Below are 23,663 nucleotides of genomic sequence, written 5' to 3' on the forward strand. Positions count from 1 at the left end.
TGCTTATCGTCTATCCAGTTATTTAGTTGATTGGTGAGCGATAGCACTGCAATAAACATATGCAACAATTAGATGTTAAGAAATTTTAATGAATACTTCATTAAAATTATTAGACTAATCTATCTGCAAAACAATTTGCAAACTTTAACTCTGGTAAACTCTTAATCTAGTAGACGGGGCTGAGGAAGAACAGATGACGGTGCATGTTAAACAATCAGTAGAAACATTAATTAAAATGGTGTTTTCTTGTTTTTGGCAATTTCTTTTTTAAATGAAAAACAGACAGATAAAACGTAAATTGTTATAATGTGTTCACGAGAGGTAACGGAAATGTGATAAATGAACGGGTTATTTGTTATTTTGAAGACCTTTCTTGTTGACTCTTGTGGATGACACTGCTAACCAAAATAAATTTAATTCATTCACTACAGTAGGTTTTTTGATTAATTATGTATTGTTACATCCTAAGACATATTCTTACATCTTATATATTACAGATATGTGCGTGTCTTTTTTTGTTTTTTTGTTTTCAGTGTTGTGGTGCTTGCATGTGTTTTGCTTGTTCCTGCTCTGTGCCCTTTTACTTTCCTCTCACAGGTACTTGATTGCCATCTGCTGTCACCAATTAGCTAGTGCCTACTGTGATTTGTTTGTGGAGTGTTGAAGCCAGAATAAAAGTGCCACATATTACACTGAGAGAAAGAGAAAGAGAGACAGACACTGACTCTCTTTCTCCAAAAGGATGCGTTCTGTCTCCAGTCATGTTGAGCTTGTGTTTTCATTGTTGTTTGTGTCTGTTAACTTCAGTTGTGTTGCTTTGTATCAGACTATCAGAAAACACCTTGATGTAAGCTTTGATTTTTTTTTTTTTTTCTATGTTCTCACTTATATTTTCTTTAGTTAAAAAATAGTTATTTATTAGGAACTGTAGGGGGAGGCTTGCCGTTTATTTGTAAATCTTGTTTTCTCCTGTTTTGGCTAGAAAGGGAGCTAGTGAAGTTTTTGTTTTATTTCTGTGACTAGTTAGGTAACTTCCTGGTAGTTAGAGTATTTTGTTGTTTTGGCCTTGCCCTCCCCTGAAGATTGTTCATATATATTGTCTTGTTAATAAAAAAATAAAAAAAACTAATTTATAATTTGTTGTTGTTGTTGTTATTTGAAGTGCTGGGGGCGGGAGATTGGAACATCCTTTCTCTCTCCAACTTTGGTTCTTTTTCTTTAGGTTGTTACTCACTCCCTTACCTGAGGGAGTGATGAATTAATAGTAAAAAAAAAATATATATATTATTGCTTTTAATGGCTCTCATATGTATTAAGTATTCAACTTCTAATGGGTATTCTGGAAATCTATGCAGTTTTTAAGGAATTTCTGTTATTGTGAATATAAAATTTAGCAGCAAGAGTGAATTATCTCCATCTTCGAATGCAGTCAATAAATCTCGACACGTCGTGTGACGTCATAAGGGCTGCGACACGGCTGGTTCTTCAGTCTGCTGAGAGACTTTTGTGGATAAAATCAGTTTTCTTCTCTTGTCCTACATATGGAGATCTAGTTGTGTATAGAAGTGAAGAAACATTGTTTTTTCATTTGGATTCTGCCTGTTTAAGGAGGTTTCACTGAAATATGAACAAATAAAAGACACGGTGCTGTAAGTAATGAAATTGGTGAGTTTCACCCCTTCTTTTATTTTCATTTGCCCCCTGTATCAGACGGGTGAAGTGCATGTGATGATATTTCATGTTGTGCACGACAGAGTTATGATGATCATCTCTTAGAAGTCACTAATGAAGTTAAAGTGGAACCATTCACTTGTATTTCTGTAATCGATTAAATTGTGAAACTACTTGTGGGGTGGAAGGGCTGTATTATCGTTTAAAATAAATAAGAGGGATCATAAAAATAGCATTTTGTTTTTATTTAGTACAACCCTGAAGAAGCTTTTTGACACAAATATACTCATACTGTATATTCCACAAGACAAAATAATAGCTGAGTTTACACACGTTCCTGTTCAGAAGTTTACATACTATTGGTTTTTAATATGGTGTGTTGCTTTCTCGATGATTAATGACTGTTTGTGTAATAAATGTTCACGAGTCCCTGTTTTGTCCTGAGCTGTGAAGCTGCCCACTTCAGAAAAATCCCCCAACTACTGTACAATTATTTGGTTTCCCTTCATCTCAACCCGTATAGCATTCGTGCATTTCATGTTCAATTAGGAATTAAAAATCGCAAAAAAAAAAGACGTATTTTTCGTAATTTCGATTTAATGTTTAAGTTAAAAATAGGAAATTGGACAAATAGTCACGGGACGCTGTGTGTTTTGATTTGATTTTACTAATTATGGCTTGAATATTTGATTGGCACATCTGAGTGCACCTGAAACGCCCCTTTCTTCTGATTGGTCAACATGTATCATCATCTTCCTCAATGCTGTGAGACATAATAAAAGTCCTCTTCTGTTTAATTGTTCAGATGAAGTCATCTCAGTTAATATTAAATTCTTTACCATTTATTCTCCAAAACTCGCCACGTTTATTATAGCTGAACTATCCCTCTCATCAAATAGCCAGATTTATCTGACAGCCCCACACATAAACCTGCTGTCTTTGTTTTAAATGAGATGACGAAAATAACCATATATTCATAAGACTATCGAAGCATATGCCTACATTGTAAAGACAGGCTTAAACTAAGGGGGTAAAGTTAGTTTTAGGTTCGATATTCGCCTATGGTGAGTAAGGGACCGTCTGAAAACTCCACACACAACTGCAGTCATTTATTTGACCATTGACTTGCATGTTCCATCTGAGAAAAAAAAAAAAAAAAAAACATTTCACAGGTTTTAGTAGATCAACAGATTGATGGCTGTACATATGAATGTACAGTATTCACTTCTGGCAACCAAAAAGGAAAAAAAGAAAATCACTAAAATTAACGAAAACTTTAATTTCACATCCCAGTCTTTCAATTTGTTGAATGAGGATATTTGATTTTATATGTCTGCAAAAGTTCTTTACTGATAATTAATAGAGGTTTGTCTCTATTTAGTGTTGCTGATGTCATTTTGTTGTTTCATTTCATTCATGTTCTCTTTGGTTAGACAATTGAACCTTGATTATTTTCAGAACAGTGTAGTGTTGTTCAAGTACAAAATACTATGATAGAGAGAATCTACCTGGATGTTATCTGGTATATTTAAGTGAGATTTCATCAAAAGTATCATCATTAAAAGTAATATCATACTGTGAAATTCAGAAATACTATGGGATGTTTTTTTTAACAGTACTCAACAATATTAATAAAGGGTGAATTCAGTGCTGTGATAAGGTGACCAGAAACTGTTTCTTAAGGATAATTTATGAGCTGTCAATGATACACACACACATCAACACTCAGCATACAAAACTCGTCAATGGTGACAATCAACAAAGTCAATTTCAGATTCATGCCACAATGCATTATGGGTGTTTGCATAGTACACTACTCAACAATGGCAACCAGCATGCATTGCAGCATGAATCTGAAAATTAGTTTGTTGATTGTCACCATTGATGAGTTTTGTATGCTGAGTGTTGATCTCTGTGCGTGTGTAACTGTGCAAAACTTTTATTTTTTTCATAATTGGTTGTTGCATTCTTCACTGGCAGCACTGCTGTTTTTAGTGAAAGAAAGCTGTTTTTGACATTTAGCATAGCATCTTTTCTTAGAATTACCTAACTGCATAAGCGTGCACATCCTTGAACTAATACTTAGTTGAAGCACACTTTGATTTTATTACAGCACTCAGTCTGTTTGGATAAGAGTCTGTTAGCTTGGCACATCTTGACTTGGAAATATTTCCCCACTCTTCTTTGCAAAAATGTTCTAGATCTGTCAAATTGTGAGGGCATCTCCTGTGTACGGCCCTCTTCAGGTCCCCCCACAGATTTTCTATAGGATTCAGGTCTGGGCTCTGGCTGGGCCATTCCAAAACATTAATCTTTTTTTGCTGAAGTCATTCTTTTGTTGATTTGGGTGTGTGCTTTGGATCATTGTCTTGCTGAAAGGTGAACGATATCTTCATTTTCAGCTTTCTAGCAGATGCCAGAAGGTTCTGTGCCAAAATTGACTGGTACTTGGAGCTATTCATGATTCCCTCCACCTTCTCTAAAGCCACAGTTCCAGCTGAAGAAAAGCAGCCCCAAAGCATGATGCTGCCACCACCATGCTTCACCGTGGGTATGGTGTTTTTTTGGTGATGTGCTGTGTTGTTTTTCCGCTAAACATACCTTTTACAATTCTGGGCAAAAAGTTCAATCTTGGTGTCATCAGACCATAACACATTTTTCCACATGGTTTTGGGAGACTGGATATAGGTTTTTGCCAGGCACAAAAAAAAAAAAAAAGGCTTGCGTCTTGCCACCCTGCCTTATAGCCCAGACAGATGAAGAGTACAGGAGATAGCTGTCACATGTTGGGAGCAACTGGTACTTGCCAGAAAGAGCTGCAGCTCCTTTAATGTTGCTGTAGGCCTCTTGACAGCCTCCCTGACCAGTTTTCTCTTAGTTTTCTCATCAATTTTGGAGGGACATCCTGTTCTTGATAATGTCACTGTTGTGCCATACTTTCTCCACTTGTTGATGACTGTCTTCACTGTCTTCCATGGTATATCTAATGCCTTAGAATTTTTTTTGTAGCCCTCACCTGAGGGATACCTTTCAACAATGAGATCCTGTTGATGCTTTGTAAGCTCTTTGTGGCCCATGGCTCTTGTAGTAGCATGCAACCAAGAAGATGTCAGAAAAATACTACAAGAACAGCTGAGATTTATTTGAGTTAATCAGAGTCACTTCAGTTGAAGACAGGTGTGTACTATTTCACATGAGCTTGATGATTGGTTGATTCTGAACACAGCCACATACCCAATTATAAAAGGGTGTGCACACTTATGCAGTTGTTATTTTTTTTATTTTTTTTTTATTTATTTTTTTTCTGAAATGTGTCACTTTGGTTTACAATGGCATTGCATAGTTTGTCATTTTTACATTAAATGTGCAAAAAGTCTGATATGATTTATCTTTGTTTAATTTTTTACATCACAAAACCTGCTGTTTTAACAGGGGTGTGTAGAATTTTATATCAACTGCATATACACTGGCGGCCAAAAGTTTGTAATAATGTACAGATTTTGCTGTTTCGGAAGTAAATTGGTACTTTAATTCAGGCATTCAACTGATCACAAAGTATAGTCAGGACATTACTGATTTAAAAAAACAGCACCATCACTATTTGAAAAAAAGTCATTTTTGATCAAATCTAGACAGGCCCCATTTCCAGCAGCCATCACTCCAACACCTTATCCTTGAGTAATCATGCTAAATTGCTAATTTGGTACAAGAAAATCACTTGCCATTATATCAAACACAGTTGAAAGATATTTGGTTCGTTAAATGAAGTTTAACATTGTCTTTGTGTTTGTTTTTGAGTTGTCACAGTATGCAATAGACTGGCATGTCTTAAGGTCAATATTAGGTCAAAAATGACAAAAAAGAAACCGCTTTCTCTAGAAACTCATCAGTCAATCATTGTTTTGAGGAATGAAGGCTATACAGAGCTTGAAATTGTCAAAAAAACTGAAGATTTCATACAAAGGTGTACACTTCAGTCTTCAAAGACAAAGGACAACTGACTCTAACAAGGACAGAAAGAGATGTGGAAGGCCAGATGTACAACTAAACAAGAGGATAAGTACATCAGAGTCTCTAGTTTGAGAAATAGACGCCTCACATGTCCTCAGCTGACAGCTTCATTGAATTCTACCCGCTCAACACCAGTTTCATGTACAACAGTAAAGAGAAGACTCAGGGGTGCAGGCCTTATGGGAAGAATTGCAAAGAAAAAGAAAGTTTTCACTTTTGAAACAGAAAAACAAAAAGAAAAGGTTAGAGTGGGCAAAGAAACACAGACATTGGACAACAGATAATTGTAAAAGAGTGTTATGGATCTTAAACCCATTGAGCTTTTGTGGTATCAGCTAAACTGTAAGGTGTGAGAAGTGCCCGACAAGACAGCCACATCTATGGCAAGTGCTATAGGAAGCGTGGGATGAAATGTCACCTGAGTATCTGGACAAACTGACAGCTAGAAATCCAAGGATCTGCAAAGCTGTCATTGCTGCATGTGGAGGATGAGAACTTTTGATGAGAACCCTGTAGTTTAAAAAGTTCTGAATATTTTTTTTCAAATTGTAATAGTAATTTTTCACGTTATTAATGTCCTGACTATATTGTATATGACTGACACATTGTGATCAGTTAAATGCCACTTTGGTGAATAAAAGTACCAATTTCTTTCCATAAGAACAAAATCTGTTCATTATTCCAAACGTTTGGCTGCCTGTGTGTGTGTGTGTGTGTGTGTGTGTGTGTGTATATATATATATATATATATATATATATATATATATATATATATATATATATATATATATACAGTTGTGCTCAAACCTTTGCACAAATGGCCCTGATCAAAAGTTTACATACCCTTGAATGTTTGGCATTGTTACAGACACACAAGGTGACACACACAGGTTTAAATGGCAATTAAAGGTTAATTTCCCACACCTGTGGCTTTTTAAATTGCAATTAGTGCCTGTGTATAAATCCACGGGGAATCTTGTGAAAATTGATGGCAAGATGAATGCAGCATGTTATCAGAAAATACTGGTAGACAGTTTGCATTCTTCTACACGAAAGCTTCGCATGGGATGCTCTTGGACTTTCCAGCACGACAATGACCCTAAGCACAAGGCCAAGTTGACCCTCCAGTGATTACAGCAGAAAAAGGTGAAGGTTCTGGAGTGGCCATCACAGTCTCCTGACCTTAATATCATCGAGCCACTCTGGGGAGATCTCAAACATGCGGTTCATGCAAGACGACCAAAGACTTTGCATGACCTTGCGGCATTTTGCCAAGACAAATGGGCAGCTATACCACCTGCAACAATTTGGGGCCTCATAGACAACTATTACAAAAGACTGCACGCTGTCATTGATGCTAAAGGGGGCAATACACAGTATTAAGAACTAAGGGTATGCAGAATTTTGAACAGGGGTGATTTCATTTTTTTCTTTGTTGCCATGTTTTGTTTTATGATTGTGCCATTCTGTTATAACCTACAGTTGAATATGAATCCCATAAGAAATAAAAGAAATGTGTTTTGCCTGCTCACTCATGTTTTCTTTAGAAATGGTACATATGTATATTACCAATTCTCCAAGGGTATGCAAACTTTTGAGCACAACTGTGTATATATATAAAATATTATTTTATAAGCAATTTCTCTCTCAGGATTTCATCTGTTAACATTTTCAATGCATTTTGTCAACATTAAAAGGCAATTTAATATAACTGGTGAGTACTGACTTGTATTCTTAAAGTGATAGTTCCTGATAAAACCTTTATTACTTTCTTTCTTCCGGAACACAAAAGGAGATGGTAGGGACAGTGTAGTTTCAGTCACCATTCACTTTCATTGTATTGAAAATAAATAAATATGCAGTGACAGTGAATGGTGACTGGAACTAATATTCTGCCTAAAATCATCTTTTGTCTTTTACAGAAGAGAGTAATTAATACAGGCGTAGGGGTGAGTAATGACAAATTTCATTTTTTGGGTGAACTGCCCTTTTAACTACCTGATAAAGTATGTGTTAAAGGTAGTTGTGTCTGCCAAGAACAACAACATAAATGTAATTCAGCTCAGGTTGCATCACGTCTTGCTGACAAACAAGTGACTGAAGAGAAGGACCATAATTAGGCTATATACTTAAAAAATCATTCCATCTGAATTAAACTAGAGGTAAAAATTGAGAATGTAGCCCCCTGTGAGATTGTTATAAATTTTCTGATGTTTTAATTATTTTTATTAAAACATCAGTACATTTTATTTACTCCCACTCCCACCTCCCGGTAATTAAACACACACATGACAAGGAGAACATGAATAACCCATCTATAATGATCTTGAAGTAATTTTATGCTATTGCTTCACTGACGCACGTAAAAACTGGTCTGGCATTACGGACTCATGGAGGCATGCACAACAGCACTGCTGCTGAAAAGAAATCCTAGGGGAAACACTACACTTGGTAGAGTGTTTTCAAGAAGGTCAAAATTCCAAGCACCAGTCCAAAAGAAGGGCAAACAAATCCACAATGTGAGACATGAGCTCCGTGAGGAAATCAATTGCAATATGTGACCAAGGGAATGAGCAGTGGTTCCAACTGGCCAGCCAGGAGCTGCTTATCTGGCTTGGATTGAGCACAAGTGTGACAGCCTTTCACAAACACAGTAACATCCGATATGAGAGTGGGCCACCAGAATTAGTTTTGCACTAGTGTTACCATTCTTTGAAAACCAGGGTGATCTGAGCTTAAGGAGGAATGAACCCACTGAATTAAATGTTTGCGTACCTGCTCAGGAACTTAGATTTTTTCAGGTGGGCTTGTCCTAGGCGATGGGGTCAATAAGCTGAATGCACACTGAATCTCCTCCAGGTTAGCCCATCTGAAGTGGTCCAGTAATTGTAAAGTTGACCCTATTCAGTAATTGTAAATTGACCCTAAAAGTAGAAATTCAGCCTAAACTCTTTTGTGTTCCACAGAAGAGAGTATACAGGGTTTAGGGTGAGTAAATACATTTTTTTTGGGTGAACTGCCCCTTTAATGTACTGTATTTGTTAAAAGTATCTGCCAAAAACAACAACATGAATGTAATTCAGCACATGTTGCATTCCATCTTGCTGACAAACAAGTGATTGAAGAGAAGGACCATAATTAGGCTATATACTTAAAAAAAACATTCCATCTGAATAAAACAGGTAAAAATTAATAATGTAGCCCCCCATCAGATTGTTACAAATTTTGCAATGTTTTAATAAATGTTATTTACACGTGAGACTGAAACCAGGCTTGAGCGGGGAATGAGTTGCAGTCGGTAAAATTTGCACACACTGGTTTAGCGCCAGATTCAGTAAAGGAGTTATGCAGATCAGACAATGGCACAAACACGGCAACAAACTCATTGCTGATTCTTTGCAATTCTGATTTTGTGGGCCGATTGGTAGCGCACTTTAGCAGAGGATGCAGTAGCCCACCAAGACACACTCTACCGGGACAGCATCACTGTGATTCAGACACCTGAATCATCTCTTTAACATGCTGAGGTTCGCTTGACTACACTTTTCTAGAAAAATCAAGAAAATGAAGGGGAGCTTGTTATTAAAACGGGTGTGACATCTGTGTTGTAGGTTCACAAAAGCAGACACAGATATATATCGTTATCTTGATATAAAATTACTTATATTGTGATATAAGATTTTGGTCATATCGCCCACCCCTACTTCACTGTTTTAGTTAATATTGCTTTATAGCATTATACAAACTTTTAAAAGAGTTTAAATATTTTACTTCATGTTACTGAACATCTACAGAAAAATGTATCTTATTACAGGTTTTTCTGGCCCCTTGAAATGTTGGCTTCATAACTTACCATTCTCTCTCTTTTGACCTTTAGAATTAAATCTGCTTGACATGCTACTGAAGATGGAGTTTGTTAAAGAGGAGTTTAAAGAGGAGAGTGAAGATGTCAGTATTTCAGAACCATTCAGACTGAAGAATGAAGATACTGAGGAACAAAGAGGTTGGAGCCCATTCTTGATTTTTATTGAATCACTGCTGAGAACCATGACAGTAAAAGTTCAACTAAAAATGTCAATTTTGTCATCATTTACTATCCTTATGTCATTTCAAACATGTAAGACATACTTTCTAGGGCTGCCACAGAGTTTTGGCAAAAAAGCCACATAATCATATTAGGGATATACCGATATTAACATTTTTGATTAAAAGAATAAAAATAAAAAAAATGCCAAAACCGATATTTTGCCACTCACCTTTTGTCATCAGATCACTGTTTTACTTAAGAATTATGCTTTAAAAATGAACAAAGAGGTACAAAATCTTTGTTTTAACAAAAATTTTCATTGTGAAATACAGTTATACCCAGTTAAGAGACCAGTATGAACAATGATGACCAGGAGACAGAGTTGAAGTTTCAATCAACCGAGATGGAGTTTACTGAAGACAAAGTTCTCCACGTTTCCAAAGGCAAAAGACAGAAAGAGAAAATGAGTTGAGGATCTAATCTTGAACTAACTTAGATTGCAGAAACAACAGTAATTATAGGCATATGCAAATTAATTGACTTCATCTCTTACAAGTACAGAGTTCTGATAGGTGAACTGTACAGACAATTATAGAAATCTTACAAACATGACGTTCTGTTTAACTACCTGAATGCAATCATTCAAAGGATTATATTTTTTGAAACACTAAATCAAGTTGGTAAGCAGAAATGGGTCAGATTAACTGGCATCAAGTTCCTTTGACTTAGTCACATGATTCTCAAAACTACAATGACATCATTAGACAGAACACAACATAGGCTATCTTTTCTCTCAAGGTTTAGTCACACTTACTGGGACTCAGGCCTTATCCAGATGTACAGTATATTTGTTCTCCGGGAGCTGGGCAAAATGAGAAAGCATTGTTAACTGCATTCCTGACATGGGTCAAACCCTCAGTCACACCACACATGTCAAATACACAAATGACCTGTAACATTCATAATAATAACATATCTGGAATAAATGCACATGACTAAAAATGCTTAGATTACCTTTAGATTATAACAATTACTATTGAATGTATTCAACTCATCAGTAGGCCCAAGAGACAGGGGTAAATCCACCCCTTCAATTGAATGTGGATTGGATCTGTTGAACACATGACAGGCCAAAATATAAAAGAGAGCAACTGTAAGTCAGATGATGAAGGCAAAGGAGTTGGATCCATGTGCAGAGTATTCTGTTTGCAAAACTGTAAATTGAAAGACAGAGATGTAATCCAAAGACAGAGCAAAAGGTCAAAACTCCAAGCGCCAGTCCAAAAAGAAGGGCAAACAAATCCAATTTGTGAGACATGAGCTCCGTGAGGAAATCAATTGCAATATGCGACCAAGGGCATTTGGGAATGAGCAGTGGTTCCATCTGGCCAGCCGGGAGCTGCTTATCTGGGTTGGATTGAGCACAAGTGTGACAGCCTTTCACAAACACAGTAACATCCGATATTAGAGTGTGCCACCAGAAATAGTTTTGCACTAGTGTTAAAATTCTTTGAAAACCAGGGTGACCTGAGCTTAAGGAATGAACTCTCTGAATCAAATGTTTGCATACATGCTTGGGAACTTTTTCAGGTCCTAGGCGATGGGTCAATAAACTGAATGCACACTGAATCTCCTCCGGGTCAGTCCATCTGAAGTCGTCCAATAATTGTGAATTTGACCCTATTCAGTAATTGTAAATTGACCCTAAAAGTGGAAATTTCAGTGATCTTAATCATTACATTTGTACCTACATTCTAAGTCTAACGAACAAAAATGTGCAAAATGTTTATATACAGTTGTGCTCAAAAGTTTGCATACCCTGGCAGAAACTGTGAAATTTTGGCATTGATTTTGAAAATATGACTGATCATGCAAAAAAAAAAAAAAAAAAAACTCTTTTATTTAAGGATAGTGATCATATGAAGCCATTTATTATCACATAGTTGTTTGGCTCCTTTTTAAATCATAATGATATCAGAAATCACCCAAATGGCCCTGATCAAAAGTTTACATACCCTTGAATGTTTGGCCTTGTTACAGACACACAAGGTGACACACACAGGTTTAAATGGCAATTAAAGGTTAATTTCCCACACCTGTGGCTTTTTAAATTGCAATTAGTGTCTGTGTCTAAATAGTCAATGAGTTTGTTAGCTCTCACATGGATGCACTGAGCAGGCTAGATACTGAGCCATGGGGAGCAGAAAAAGAACTGTCAAAAGACCTGCATAACAAGGTAATGGAACTTTATAAAGATGGAAAAGGATATAAAAAGATATCCAAAGCCTTGAAAATGCCAGTCAGTACTGTTCAATCACTTATTAAGAAGTGGAAGATTCAGGGATCTCTTGATACCAAGCCAAGGTCACATAGACCAAGAAATATTTCCGCCACAACTGCCAGAAGAATTGTTCGGGATACAAAGAAAAACCCACAGGTAACGAGAAAATACAGGCTGCACTGGAAAAAGACAGTGTGGTTGTTTCAAGGAGCACAATACGACGATAATTTAACAAAAATGAGCTGCATGGTCAAGTTGCCAGAAAGAAGACTTTACTGTGCAATGCCACAAAAAAGCCCCGTTACAAAATGCCCGACAACACCTTGACACGCCTCACAGCTTCTGGCACACTGTTATTTGGAGTGAGGAGACCAAAATAGAGCTTTATGGTCACAACCATAAGTGCTATGTTTGGAGAGGGGTCAACAAGGCCTATAGTGAAAAGAATACCATCCCCACTGTGAGGCATAGTGGTGGCTCACTGATGTTTTGGGAGTGTGTGAGCTCTAAAGGCAAGGGGAATCTTGTGAAAATTGATGGCAAGATGAATGCAGCATGTTATCAGAAAATACTGGCAAACAGTTTGCATTCTTCTGCATGAAAGCTTCGCATGGGACGCTCTTGGATTTTCCAACAGGACAATGACCCTAAGCACAAGGCCAAGTTGACCCTCCAGTGGTTACAGCAGAAAAAGGTGAAGGTTCTGGAGTGGCCATCACAGTCTCCTGACCTTAATATCATCAAGCCACTCTGGGGAGATCTCAAACGTGCAGTTCATGCAAGACGACCAAAGACTTTGCATGACCTGGAGGCATTTTGCCAAGACGAATGGGCAGCTATACCACCTGCAAGAATTTGGGGCCTCATAGACAACTATTACAAAAGACTGCACGCTGTCATTGATGCTAAAGGGGGCAATACACAGTATTAACAACTAAGGGTATGCAGAATTATGAACAGGGGTCATTTCATTTTTTTCTTTGTTGCCATGTTTTGTTTTATGATTGTGCCATTCTGTTATAACCTACAGTTGAATATGAATCCCATAAGAAATAAAAGAAATTTTTTTAAAAGAAGTGTTTTGCCTGCTCATGTTTTCTTTAAAAATGGTACATATATTACCAATTCTCCAGGGGTATGCAAACTTTTGAGCACAACCGTATGTACATGTACTTTGTAATGTGCTCTAGAGAACATTTTTTGATATTAGGAGCTAGGACCATCCTGAGTGAAGATGTTCAGGTTTCTGGAAACATCTGTGTAACCAAAATTTGTTGTGCACCATGACAAAGATGGCTGCCATGGTTAAACCAAGTAAAATAAAAAACTGGTGGTTTTGCAGTACCAATACATAGAGGTAATCACTTAAAAATATTAGGAAAATTAAAAATGGTCAAGCAACCCATGTTGGACCACTTGAGATGGATTCACCCCTCCATTATTTCCCACCTTTCAGGAGCAACCACCAGGGACTGTGGAAGCATGGTGTCATCTATACTCTGTTTCAGAGGCAAATCATATAATTGTGAGAGGGCATCCACTTTTATATTTTTGGACCCTGGTGAGTAGGCAGTGGTGAATTATCAGGGCCAGCAAAGCCTTCTCTGTTGGCATAACATGCCTAATAAAAAAAAAAGTTTCTCTAATCAGAATTTATTCTGTGATGCTTACATGTTAAGCTTGATGGATGTTTTACAAATCACATGCCCAAATCCAAGTTCGTTAGTTGTAGCAGCGCGTGGGTCTGAGCTGAGCTCCAACCCATTAGGCCTTCAGAAGTTCTACAGAATCCCTCAACAGTGCAGTGAATAGGCATCTAAAGTCAGATTGTCAGATTCATCAGCCAATCAGATTGATTTATTTGGTCTTGGTTGGTGTGGTATTTAGTATGCAGTATGTCCCTGTTTGACGCCTTCTAGCTGGCCTTGATTGATGCAAACACGCTTTAATGCTGTAATTTGAAAGCGAAGGAGTGCGAGATCTATAGCTGACGAGTTGGCTGTCACTGTCACTATCGCCATTGAGAAAGATATCCTTATGGATTTAAAAACCTGAGATGTAAACAGGTAAGGAGGGCAGATTTTCACTTAAAGCAAATTGGTAAGTGCTTTTTGCATTGTTATAGCAACATCAGGAGTTTTCCAAGTGTAAATTAGGCTGGCTGGAGCATTCAGTGTCGGTTCAAGTTTTGAAAATTAACCGTGTACCCTTACGAAACAGTTTATTGCAAGCAACATTTAAAGCGCAAATATTTTTAGATAGCTTTCTCCTGGTATTATACCTCCTTGGTTTTGGCTTTCGTGCATGGATGTTTTTTAAAAATGTCAGTTGTTATTATTAGTTGGCTGCGATGTAATGTATAATGTCTATAGGGCGTCTTATTCATTGTGAAACTGTGTTTTCTTAATGGCAAGAATCGCACTGAAGGCCTAGACTTAAAATGCACTGGCTTCCACTGTGTGTAGAAGACAGTAAAGTTAAAGCTGGTTAAAAAAGCCCAATGTGCTTGTCTGGAATTCAGTCGCTTTGCCCCCTGAATGTATGCTAAATTTGTGTGATCTGTCAGCACAGGCGCAACACAGCGCAGGGGTATAATTTTGGTGGAAATCCATGTCTCTGGGACAGAATTGCCCAACTGCCACATTCAGAAGCATCTACCTCGACAAAAAAGGGCAATGTTGGGTCGGGGTGTTTTAGAATGGACGTGCTTTTGAAGCGCATTTTCAGATTCTCGAAGGCTTGGGTGGCAGTTTCTGACCATTTTAATTTATTGGGTTGGCCCAAGAAGTGAGAGGCACTGCAGTGAGCTAAAGTTGTAGATAAAACGTCTGTAAAAATTTGCGAAGCCGATAAAGCTCAACTTTGGTTGAGGCCAGTTCTGTACTGCTTGCACCTTGGTGTTTTCCAAAGTTATACCTTGTGGTGTTAGAATGTACCCTTGAAATGAGATGGTATCTTGGTGAAACTCACTTCTCTGCCTTGGCATATAGTTGATTGTCAATAAGCTGCAGAATTATCTGTTGTACGTGCTGGATGTGAGAGTCCAGAGAGGGAGAATATATCAGGATATCATCAATATAGACGATTACCCATCTATTAATCATGTCCTTGAAGATGTCAGTTACAAATGCTTGAAGCACTAAAGGTGAGTTTGCAAGCCCAAAAGGGCATTACCTGGTATTTGTAGTGCCCCCTACTGGTGGAGAACACTGTCTTCCACACATCACCCTTGCAAATTATAACCAAATTAAAGTCATTTCTGAGATCCAATCTGGTGAATATTTTGGCTTCCCGTAACTGCTCAAGTGCTGCTGGGACTGAAGGCAATGGGTGTGGGTACTTGACAGTACCCCCCCAAAAAAAACAAAAAAAAAAACAAAACAGCAGCAGAAGTAGAAGGTGAATAAAAGCTTACTCTAAATGGCATACTCCTCCATGGCCTGGGTCTCTGGGGCTAAGGATAAACTTTACTCTTGGGGGGAATTGTACCTGGCAAGAGTTCAATGGCACAGTCATGTGGTCGGTGAGGGGGTAGATGCGTTGCTTTAGACTTACTGAATGCTTTAAGCAAATCTGAATACTTGGGAGGTATGTTATCCTTGCAATCCTCAGATGAATTTGTATTGCGGATGGAGTGGCAAGGAGCAAGTACCAATATAAATGGAGCTTTGCAAAAGGAAGCCTAGACATTTATCCGAAGAACCATCAAATTTATCTGGCAGTGCCATGCAGGGGTTACTTGATGATGGATGTGCTAGTGGCAGTTCTGGTGGCAGGACAGCAGTGGTTGCCAAAGGTGCAGTCTGCTGGTTCGGGGTCTAAAAAATTTGAGGATCTCCTCTATGAGGTGGGAGAGCTTTCCTAACTCTGCATTGTGTGCTGAGAGAAGCGAAGCTTGTGAGGCAAGAACAGCATTCACATTCTTAGTTTCCGCTGGATCCGTGTTGGGCGGAGTATTCTGTAAATCAGACAATGACGGCGTCAATCCAAAGTAAATCCAGAGAGAGAGGCATAATCCAAAAACAGAGCAAAGGTTCAAAATACCAAACACCAGTACAAAAGAAGGGCAAACAAATCCAATATGTGAGAACTGGGTATCTATACACCAGCAGTCTGATTAGAAAATGAGCAACAGGTGTTTTGAAAGAAGTCCCATGTGATCAGTAATCAGGAGTGTTACGTCCCATATGTAAGGGTCTAGGGTAAGGGAGTAACAGAGAAAAGTAAACATAAAACTGGTTGGGGTGAGTGAGTACCAGTCCCCTGCCAAGCATAACAGACACGTCAAATTCCAAAGTCAAGTATTTTATTTACAATATTTCCAAATGACAAAGTAAAATAGGAAGCAAAATAGACTTCAGGAGGGGAAAAGGCCAAAACAACAAACAAAAGGACCCTCTAACTAGTTAAGGAGTAAAACTGTATAAACTGACAAAACAAAAGAAAATTAACAACAGAAATGTGCACTAACTCCCTAACTAAGCAGAAACATGAGAAAAAGATTCACAGAAATAAAATGGCACCCACCTCCCTACGGCTTCCAACACAGAGAAACACGTAGCACAACAACAATGCTAATTACTTATTTGGAGGGCTACAATAAGCCATAACTTGAATAAGTTTTACACAGTATCGGTCTCTGACAAAACTACTAGAACAACACAAGGCAGGTGAGAGGTACAGCACTCTGGAAGTCAAGCTTCAGTGTGGTAGGCATGTTGAACAGTAACGAGCGGCAGGTGCGAGCGATCACCTTCCTCTCCTCCGCACCTGGTTGAGCGGCAGTAACACACGGAGAAACACAGAAAGAGAGAGAGAAAGAGCACACAGCAGCACGTAGCATCCAACAATATTATATAAATAAACACGGAACGTAACAGGAGACAGAGACCTCTGGTGGCAGGACAAGTGTGTTGCAGTGGATATGACAGCAACAATGAAAGATAAATAGAAGACAAAAACAAAAAAATCCTAAACATGATAACATGATGATTGATATGAAAAAAGGTTATTTTGTACATACAAAACATTTTTGCACTTCTGATTATGCAGTTCAAAACAACAGAACTAACATTTAAATGTAGGTACTGTATATGATAGGCATATATTGGGCAATTTCACAGAAATGTCAACCAAATCATAGAAAAATTATAATTATAACCAAAGGAGCAAAACAGCCTTTTAAATTCTATCGTGGTGTAATGGATCATGGATATTGCCGTCCAGACTGATAGAGGGTGCCTCTTGCTCACACAGTGCTGACTGAAGTACTGACTGGAGCAATGAAATGCATACTATATTTGAAAACACAGATTTAAAGGGGTCATTTTTTGTTTTTTTTGTTTTTTTTTGGAATTAACATATTTTATTGATACCACAAAATATATATATGAGCAAAAATCAAAACAAAACTGTGTATATATATATATATATATATATATATATATATATATAATATACACTATATTGCCAAAAGTATTCGCTCATCTGCCTTTAGACGCATATGTGACATCCCATTCTTAATCCATAGGGTTTAATATGACGTCGGCCCACCCTTTGCAGCTATAACAGCTTCAACTCTTCTGGGAAGGCTTTCCACAAGGTTTAGGAGTGTGTTTATGGGAATTTTTGACCATTCTTCCAGAAGCGCATTTGTGAGGTCAGACACTGATGTTGGACGAGAAGGCCTGGCTCGCAGTCTTCGCTCTAATTCATCCCAAAGGTGCTCTATCGGGTTGAGGTCAGGACTCTGTGCAGGCCAGTCAAGTTCTTCCACACCAAACTCGCTCATCCATGTCTTTATGGACCTTGCTTTGTGCACTGGTGCGCAGTCATGTTGGAACAGGAAGGGGCCATCCCCAAACTGTTCCCACAAAGTTGGGAGCATGGAATTGTCCAAAATCTCTTGGTATGCTGAAGCATTCAGAGTTCCTTTCACTGGAACTAAGGGGCCAAGCCCAGCTCCTGATAAACAACCCCACACCATAATCCCCCCTCCACCAAACTTCACAGTTGGCACAATGCAGTCAGACAAGTACCGTTCTCCTGGCAACTGCCAAACCCAGACTCGTCCATCAGATTGCCAGATGGAGAAGCGTGATTCGTCACTCCAGAGAACGCGTCTCCACTGCTCTAGAGTCCAGTGGCGGCGTGCTTTACACCACTGCATCCGATGCTTTGCATTGCACTTGGTGATGTATGGCTTGGATGCAGCTGCTCGGCCATGGAAACCCATTCCATGAAGCTCTCTACGCACTGTTCTTGAGCTAATCTGAAGGCCACATGAACTTTGGAGGTCTGTAGTGATTGACTCTGCAGAAAGTTGGCGACCTCCGCGCACTATGCGCCTCAGCATCCGCTGACCCCGCTCTGTCATTTTACGTGGCCTACCACTTCGTGGCTGAGTTGCTGTCATTCCCAATCGCTTCCACTTTGTTATAATACCACTGACAGTTGACTGTGGAATATTTAGTAGCGAGGAAATTTCACGACTGGACTTGTTGCACAGGTGGCATCCTATCACAGTACCACACTGGAATTCACTGAGCTCCTGAGAGCGGCCCATTCTTTCACAAATGTTTGTAGAAGCAGTCTGCATGCCTAGGTGCTTCATTTTATACACCTGTGGCCATGGAAGTGATTGGAACACCTGAATTCAATTATTTGGATGGGTGAGTGAATACTTTTGGCAATATAGTGTATATATATATATATATATATATATTATATGGAATCATTCAATCATTTAAACCCCACAACCACCCCTCCCCCTCCCAATCCGCAACCCCACCCCAACCCCCAACAAACATCCCAGTGGTCGCATAAAAGTATATACACATGATTATAGACATACATAAAAATAAAAAGATAATAAAAAATAAAATAAAATATATAATAATAATATTTACATGTCCAGTAATATCAGGTATCTGCCCCATTTCTCTATAAACAAATTAGATTTTCCTAGCCTTCTAAATGACCCTTCTCCAAAGGCCACCACCCTTCCCATCTCTGAGCACCACTCATGAAATGAGGGTGTTCCAGCCGACCTCCAACCCCTTAAAAGAACCTGTCTGGCGATCATGACGCTAGTTAGGACCCAACTCTTTATGTGCCTATTCTCAACGTTGATAACCGCCCCATTGCCCAAAATACAGAGTCTGGGGCAATATGAAAGCCGAGTGCCCACATACAAGAATCTGAACTTTCAACCAAAACTCCTGGATCTTAACACACCCCCTAAAGACATGGATTATGTCTCCATCCTCTGATTGGCATCGCCAGCAGGTGGGTGTAATTTTAAGACCAAGCCTATACAATCTAGAGGGGGTCCAATAAAATCGATGTAAAATCTTGAATTGCATAAGGCTCACCCTTGCATCTCTAGATGCAGACTTGATGTTTTTAGAACCCTAGCCCACTCTCCCTCCTCCAATACCAAGTTTAAATCTTTCTCCCATAATCTCTTGAGAGAGGTTGAAGCTCCATCCCTCAGACTCTGAATTAACAGGGAGTAATACACTGATGCCTCATGACCTGTTCCAAAAGCAGTAATCACCACTCCCAGAGTATCTGCCACTTTAGGGGGGTGTATGCTACTCCCAAAAATACTACAGAGCAGGTGTCGCAGCTGTAAATATCCAAAGAACTGAGATCTGGGAATCCCAAAATGTTGAACCAGATTTTCAAAGGATTTCAACACTCCACTCTCATATAATGTAGTAACCCTCCTCACAATCCACTCTGACCAGCAAAAAGGGGACTTATTAATACATAATTTGGGGTTAAGCCATAACCTCGAGGCAACATTTAAAAAAATGTCAGAATTAAACACTCTGGACACTTTTGTCCATACAGAGTGTAAATGTGAGATAATGGGGTGTAACTTAACTTCTCCAATTAGTTTGATAGAAAGTCTTTGCAATGACTAAATAGGGGCAAGAACTTCCTGTTCAATACAAAACCAGGGAGGGGCTCTCTCAGGTGGAAGCAACCAATGAGCCAGATATCTGAGACTGAACACATAATAATAAAACAAAATCTTGGGTAGGCCTAGCCCACCTTTGTCAATCGGCCTATGCAGCTTATTGAAATGTAATCTGTGATGTTTCCCATTCCAAATGAAGGATTTAGCTATGCTATCAAATTGCTTGAAATAAGAGAGGGGGACATCTATAGGGAGTGACTATAGCAGGTAGTTGAATTTTGGAATACAATTCATTTTAATAACATTAACCTTCCCAATCATCGATAAATGTAATGAAGCCCACCTGTCCACATCACTCAAAAATCTTTTTATTAAGGGGTCATAATTAACTAAATAAATCACAAAAATTTGCTGGAAATAAAATATCCAAATACTTAATGCCCTGTTTGGGCCACTGGAAGGCGCCCGGCTGAAAAGCTGTTATCGAACAGTATGCTGTCAGAGCCAAAGCTTCGGATTTAGACCAATTAACTCTGTATCCTGAGAATTTAGAAAATGATTTAATAATTCTGTGGAGGCAAGGCATAGATCTAGTAGGGTCAGAGACAAATAATAAAATATAATCTGTGTAAAGCAAAAGCTTCTGCGCCACACCTCCCGCCACCACCCCTGGAAAGTCCTCCTCCTTTCTTATCGCAGCTGCTAATGGTTTCAGGGCAAGACAGAACAATAATGGGGAAAGAGGGCAACCCTGACGAGTGCCCCTATTCAAAGTAAAATAATCTGAAATTAATCCAATTGTTTGTACCGCCGCTACAGGGTATCTATAAAGTAACTTAATCCAACCAATAAATGTACTCCAGAACCTGTATATTTCCAAAATCTTAAATAGATAATCCCATTCTACCATATCAAACGCCTTTTTGGCATCAAGTGAGATGGCAGCGACCGGAGTCTGATCATTCGCCACTGACCACACGATATTGATGAAACGCCTAATGTTGTCAGAAGAGCTGCGGCCCCTAATAAACCCCACCTGATCTATATGTATAAGAGATGTCATAACGTTACTTAATCGATTAGTCAAAATTGTTTACAATATTTTTACATCTAGCTGGATCAGGGAAATTGGACGGTAAATCTTACACTCGCTTGGATCTTTGTCCTTTTTAAGGATCAGACTGATCCGGGCTTGTGTCATGGTTTGGGGAAGCTTTCCGTTCTTTAATGATTCTGTATAAATTTCTAGCAAAAGTGGAGCCAATTCTGTAGCATAAGATCTAAAAAATTCAGCGGCAAAACCATCTGGCCCTGGAGCTTTGCCTGAAGGCAAGGCCTTAATTACCTCATCAAGCTCCTCCAAGGTTATCTCAGATTCAAGAGAATTTTTTTGCTCAGTCATCAATTGAGGAAGTTCTAATGGTTCCACAAATTTTCTAATATATTCATCAGCAGACGAAGATGTTGAACTATAGAGATCAAGATAGAACTCTTTAAAAGCATTATTAATATCAATGGCTGAAGTAAAAATTTCACCACCAGCAGATTTCACTGAGGGAATGGTATAAAAAGACTCTCTCTGTTTTATATATCTAGCCAGAATCTTCCCTGCTTTGTCCCCCGACTCAAAGTATGACTGTCTTGCCCTGAACAACCAAAACTCCTCTTTCTGCGACAAAATAGTATTATATCTGTTTTTCAATCGGGTCAATTCTCTGAGGCCATCAGATGACATTCGGCAATTCAGATCTGCCTCTGCACTTTTAATATTCTCTTCCAATTCCACGAGTTCATGTGCTTTGGATTTTTTGAATGAGGCATACTGTATGATCCGGCCCCTAACAACCGCCTTAAGTGCCTCCCAAGCCACGCCCACAGAGGATACTGAGGACCAGTTGGTCTCCATATAAACACTGATTTCAGTCTTTAACATTTGTTGGAAATCAGGATTTTGCAAAAGGGATACATTAAAGCACTAACTATATGATTTCTTTTTCTCCATATGTGGCAACACCTCTAAACTCACCAGGGCGTGATCTGAGACTAAGATGTTTCCAATTGAGCAATCCACAACAGATGAAATGAGGGACTTAGATATATAAAAATAAATCAATTCTACAATAAATCTTATGGACTGATGAAAAATTGTATAGTCCCTCCCAGATGGGTTTAAAAGTTTCCGAATATCTGTAAGCCCAAAATTTTTACACATTCTGTGAAGCATTAATGTTGCTCTAGGGGGCTTACACACTTTTGCTTCACTATGATCAAGGACTGAGTCCATCAAAAGATTAAAGTCTCCTGCCAATATTATATCATGAGGGGTGCCAGCGGCTTGCAACATCCCTTCAAGATATAAAATCTATAAAAAAAGCCCTGATCATCAGCGTTAGGTGTGTAAATATTAGCCAAAAATCAACCTTTGCCCCTGAATTTCTGCTAAAACAATAATGACTCTTCCTAATTTGTCTTTAATGTGTTTGAGACGTTTGAATTGTAGATGTTTACTTATCATTGTAATGACTCCACTGCTCTTACTTGAGCCAGCACTAAAGAAAACATGTCCACCCCAAATTTTTCAGCTTCCTGCATGGAAAGATGCGTTTCTTGAAGAAACACTTTATCAAATTTCTGTTTTTTTAAGAAAAGAAATAACCTTCCTTCTTTTTATGGGGTGCCCCAACCCATTCACATTCCACGTGGAGAGAGACCACTCATATTTTGACACGTTAGAAAAAATAGATTGTGTGTCAAAAATAAAATTATAAAACCATGTTCCCCATTAGTGCAACAATCAAACCCCGAACTTCCCCCTGAACCCCACAAAAAACAAAAACACATGCGCATTAACCTCACGCACGATGGCGCCAACTGCCGTCCATCCTTCTAAACTCAAAAAAATCCATGTACGCCTACAGGAGTACCTGCAACAACTTTGCCGTCGGATTGCTCAAGTCCGGTGTTTCCATACACATTTTTTGAGACAGAATTACACAACAGAAAACAATCTATAAAACAAACTCCAGTCAATAGGCAGAATAAACACAAAGAACGTGTAGATTCATTCACAAAACTGTATCGAAGGTGTGTTCCTCCACAAAACAAACTCCAGCCGCTAACAGAACCAGCACACACACACTAAAAAAACCTGTTTCCTCGGGCAGTCAAACTAATGTTCAGTGAGCTGGCTGTTCATAAGTGCAGCAGATCACCAAATCCTTCCAATGTCCTGCAAAAACAAACTCCAACCAATAGGAGGCATAAGCACAAAGAACAAGCAGATTCATCCACAACTGTCCTGAAGGAGTGTTATTCCACAAAACAAACTCCAGCCGCTAGGCGGAACCAGCACAAAAAGAAACAAGAAAGGCGCCCAGCTTCCTCAGACAGTCAAGTGTATGCTCAGCGAGTCAAGCTCATTTGGGGGCCACGTAAGAAACACCAAATGGCTTACTCACCCCATTGACTTTATGAAGGACATTGCTTGCTGTGGGCATTCAAATTTTGTGGCCATCCTTAGTATCTAATCTCAATTTGGCTGTGAACATCAGTGCAAAAGCGATCTTCCGTTGATGTAAGATCGTAGCACAAGATCTCAGAAATGTTGCCAGAATTGATCAGGGCCTGTCTCCCTCAGCAGATCTCTGAGTTAGGACTCTGTGAGCTCACTCAATTTCCATCTTATGGCCTGTTATGTCGAGCAGACTCGGGAAGAGCTCGTCTAGGAATTTCACCATATCTCGGCC

The 23,663-nt window shown here is 38.8% G+C and overlaps 1 protein-coding gene across 4 annotated transcripts in view; it reads left to right on the forward strand.

The window, feature by feature from the left end:
* Positions 1–1,472: 1,472 nt before the first annotated feature.
* The window catches only part of LOC127440738 (gastrula zinc finger protein XlCGF57.1-like), a 38,219-nt gene continuing 16,028 nt past the window's right edge, over positions 1,473–23,663 (forward strand). Inside the window, exons 1-3 of one of the 4 annotated variants that reach the window (XM_051697544.1) lie at positions 1,473–1,665; positions 9,560–9,685; positions 10,042–10,176. In XM_051697544.1, coding sequence (XP_051553504.1) covers positions 10,065–10,176 — 112 coding nt within the window. In that variant the 5' untranslated portion in view covers positions 1,473–1,665; positions 9,560–9,685; positions 10,042–10,064. Of the gene's footprint in view, positions 1,666–3,567; positions 4,223–9,559; positions 9,686–10,041; positions 10,177–23,663 lie in introns of those variants that run through there. The other 3 variants (XM_051697545.1, XM_051697546.1, XM_051697543.1) reach the window with 3 other exon arrangements.

Source organism: Myxocyprinus asiaticus, chromosome 5, assembly GCF_019703515.2.
Source record: "Myxocyprinus asiaticus isolate MX2 ecotype Aquarium Trade chromosome 5, UBuf_Myxa_2, whole genome shotgun sequence".
NCBI classification, from domain to species: domain Eukaryota; kingdom Metazoa; phylum Chordata; class Actinopteri; order Cypriniformes; family Catostomidae; genus Myxocyprinus; species Myxocyprinus asiaticus.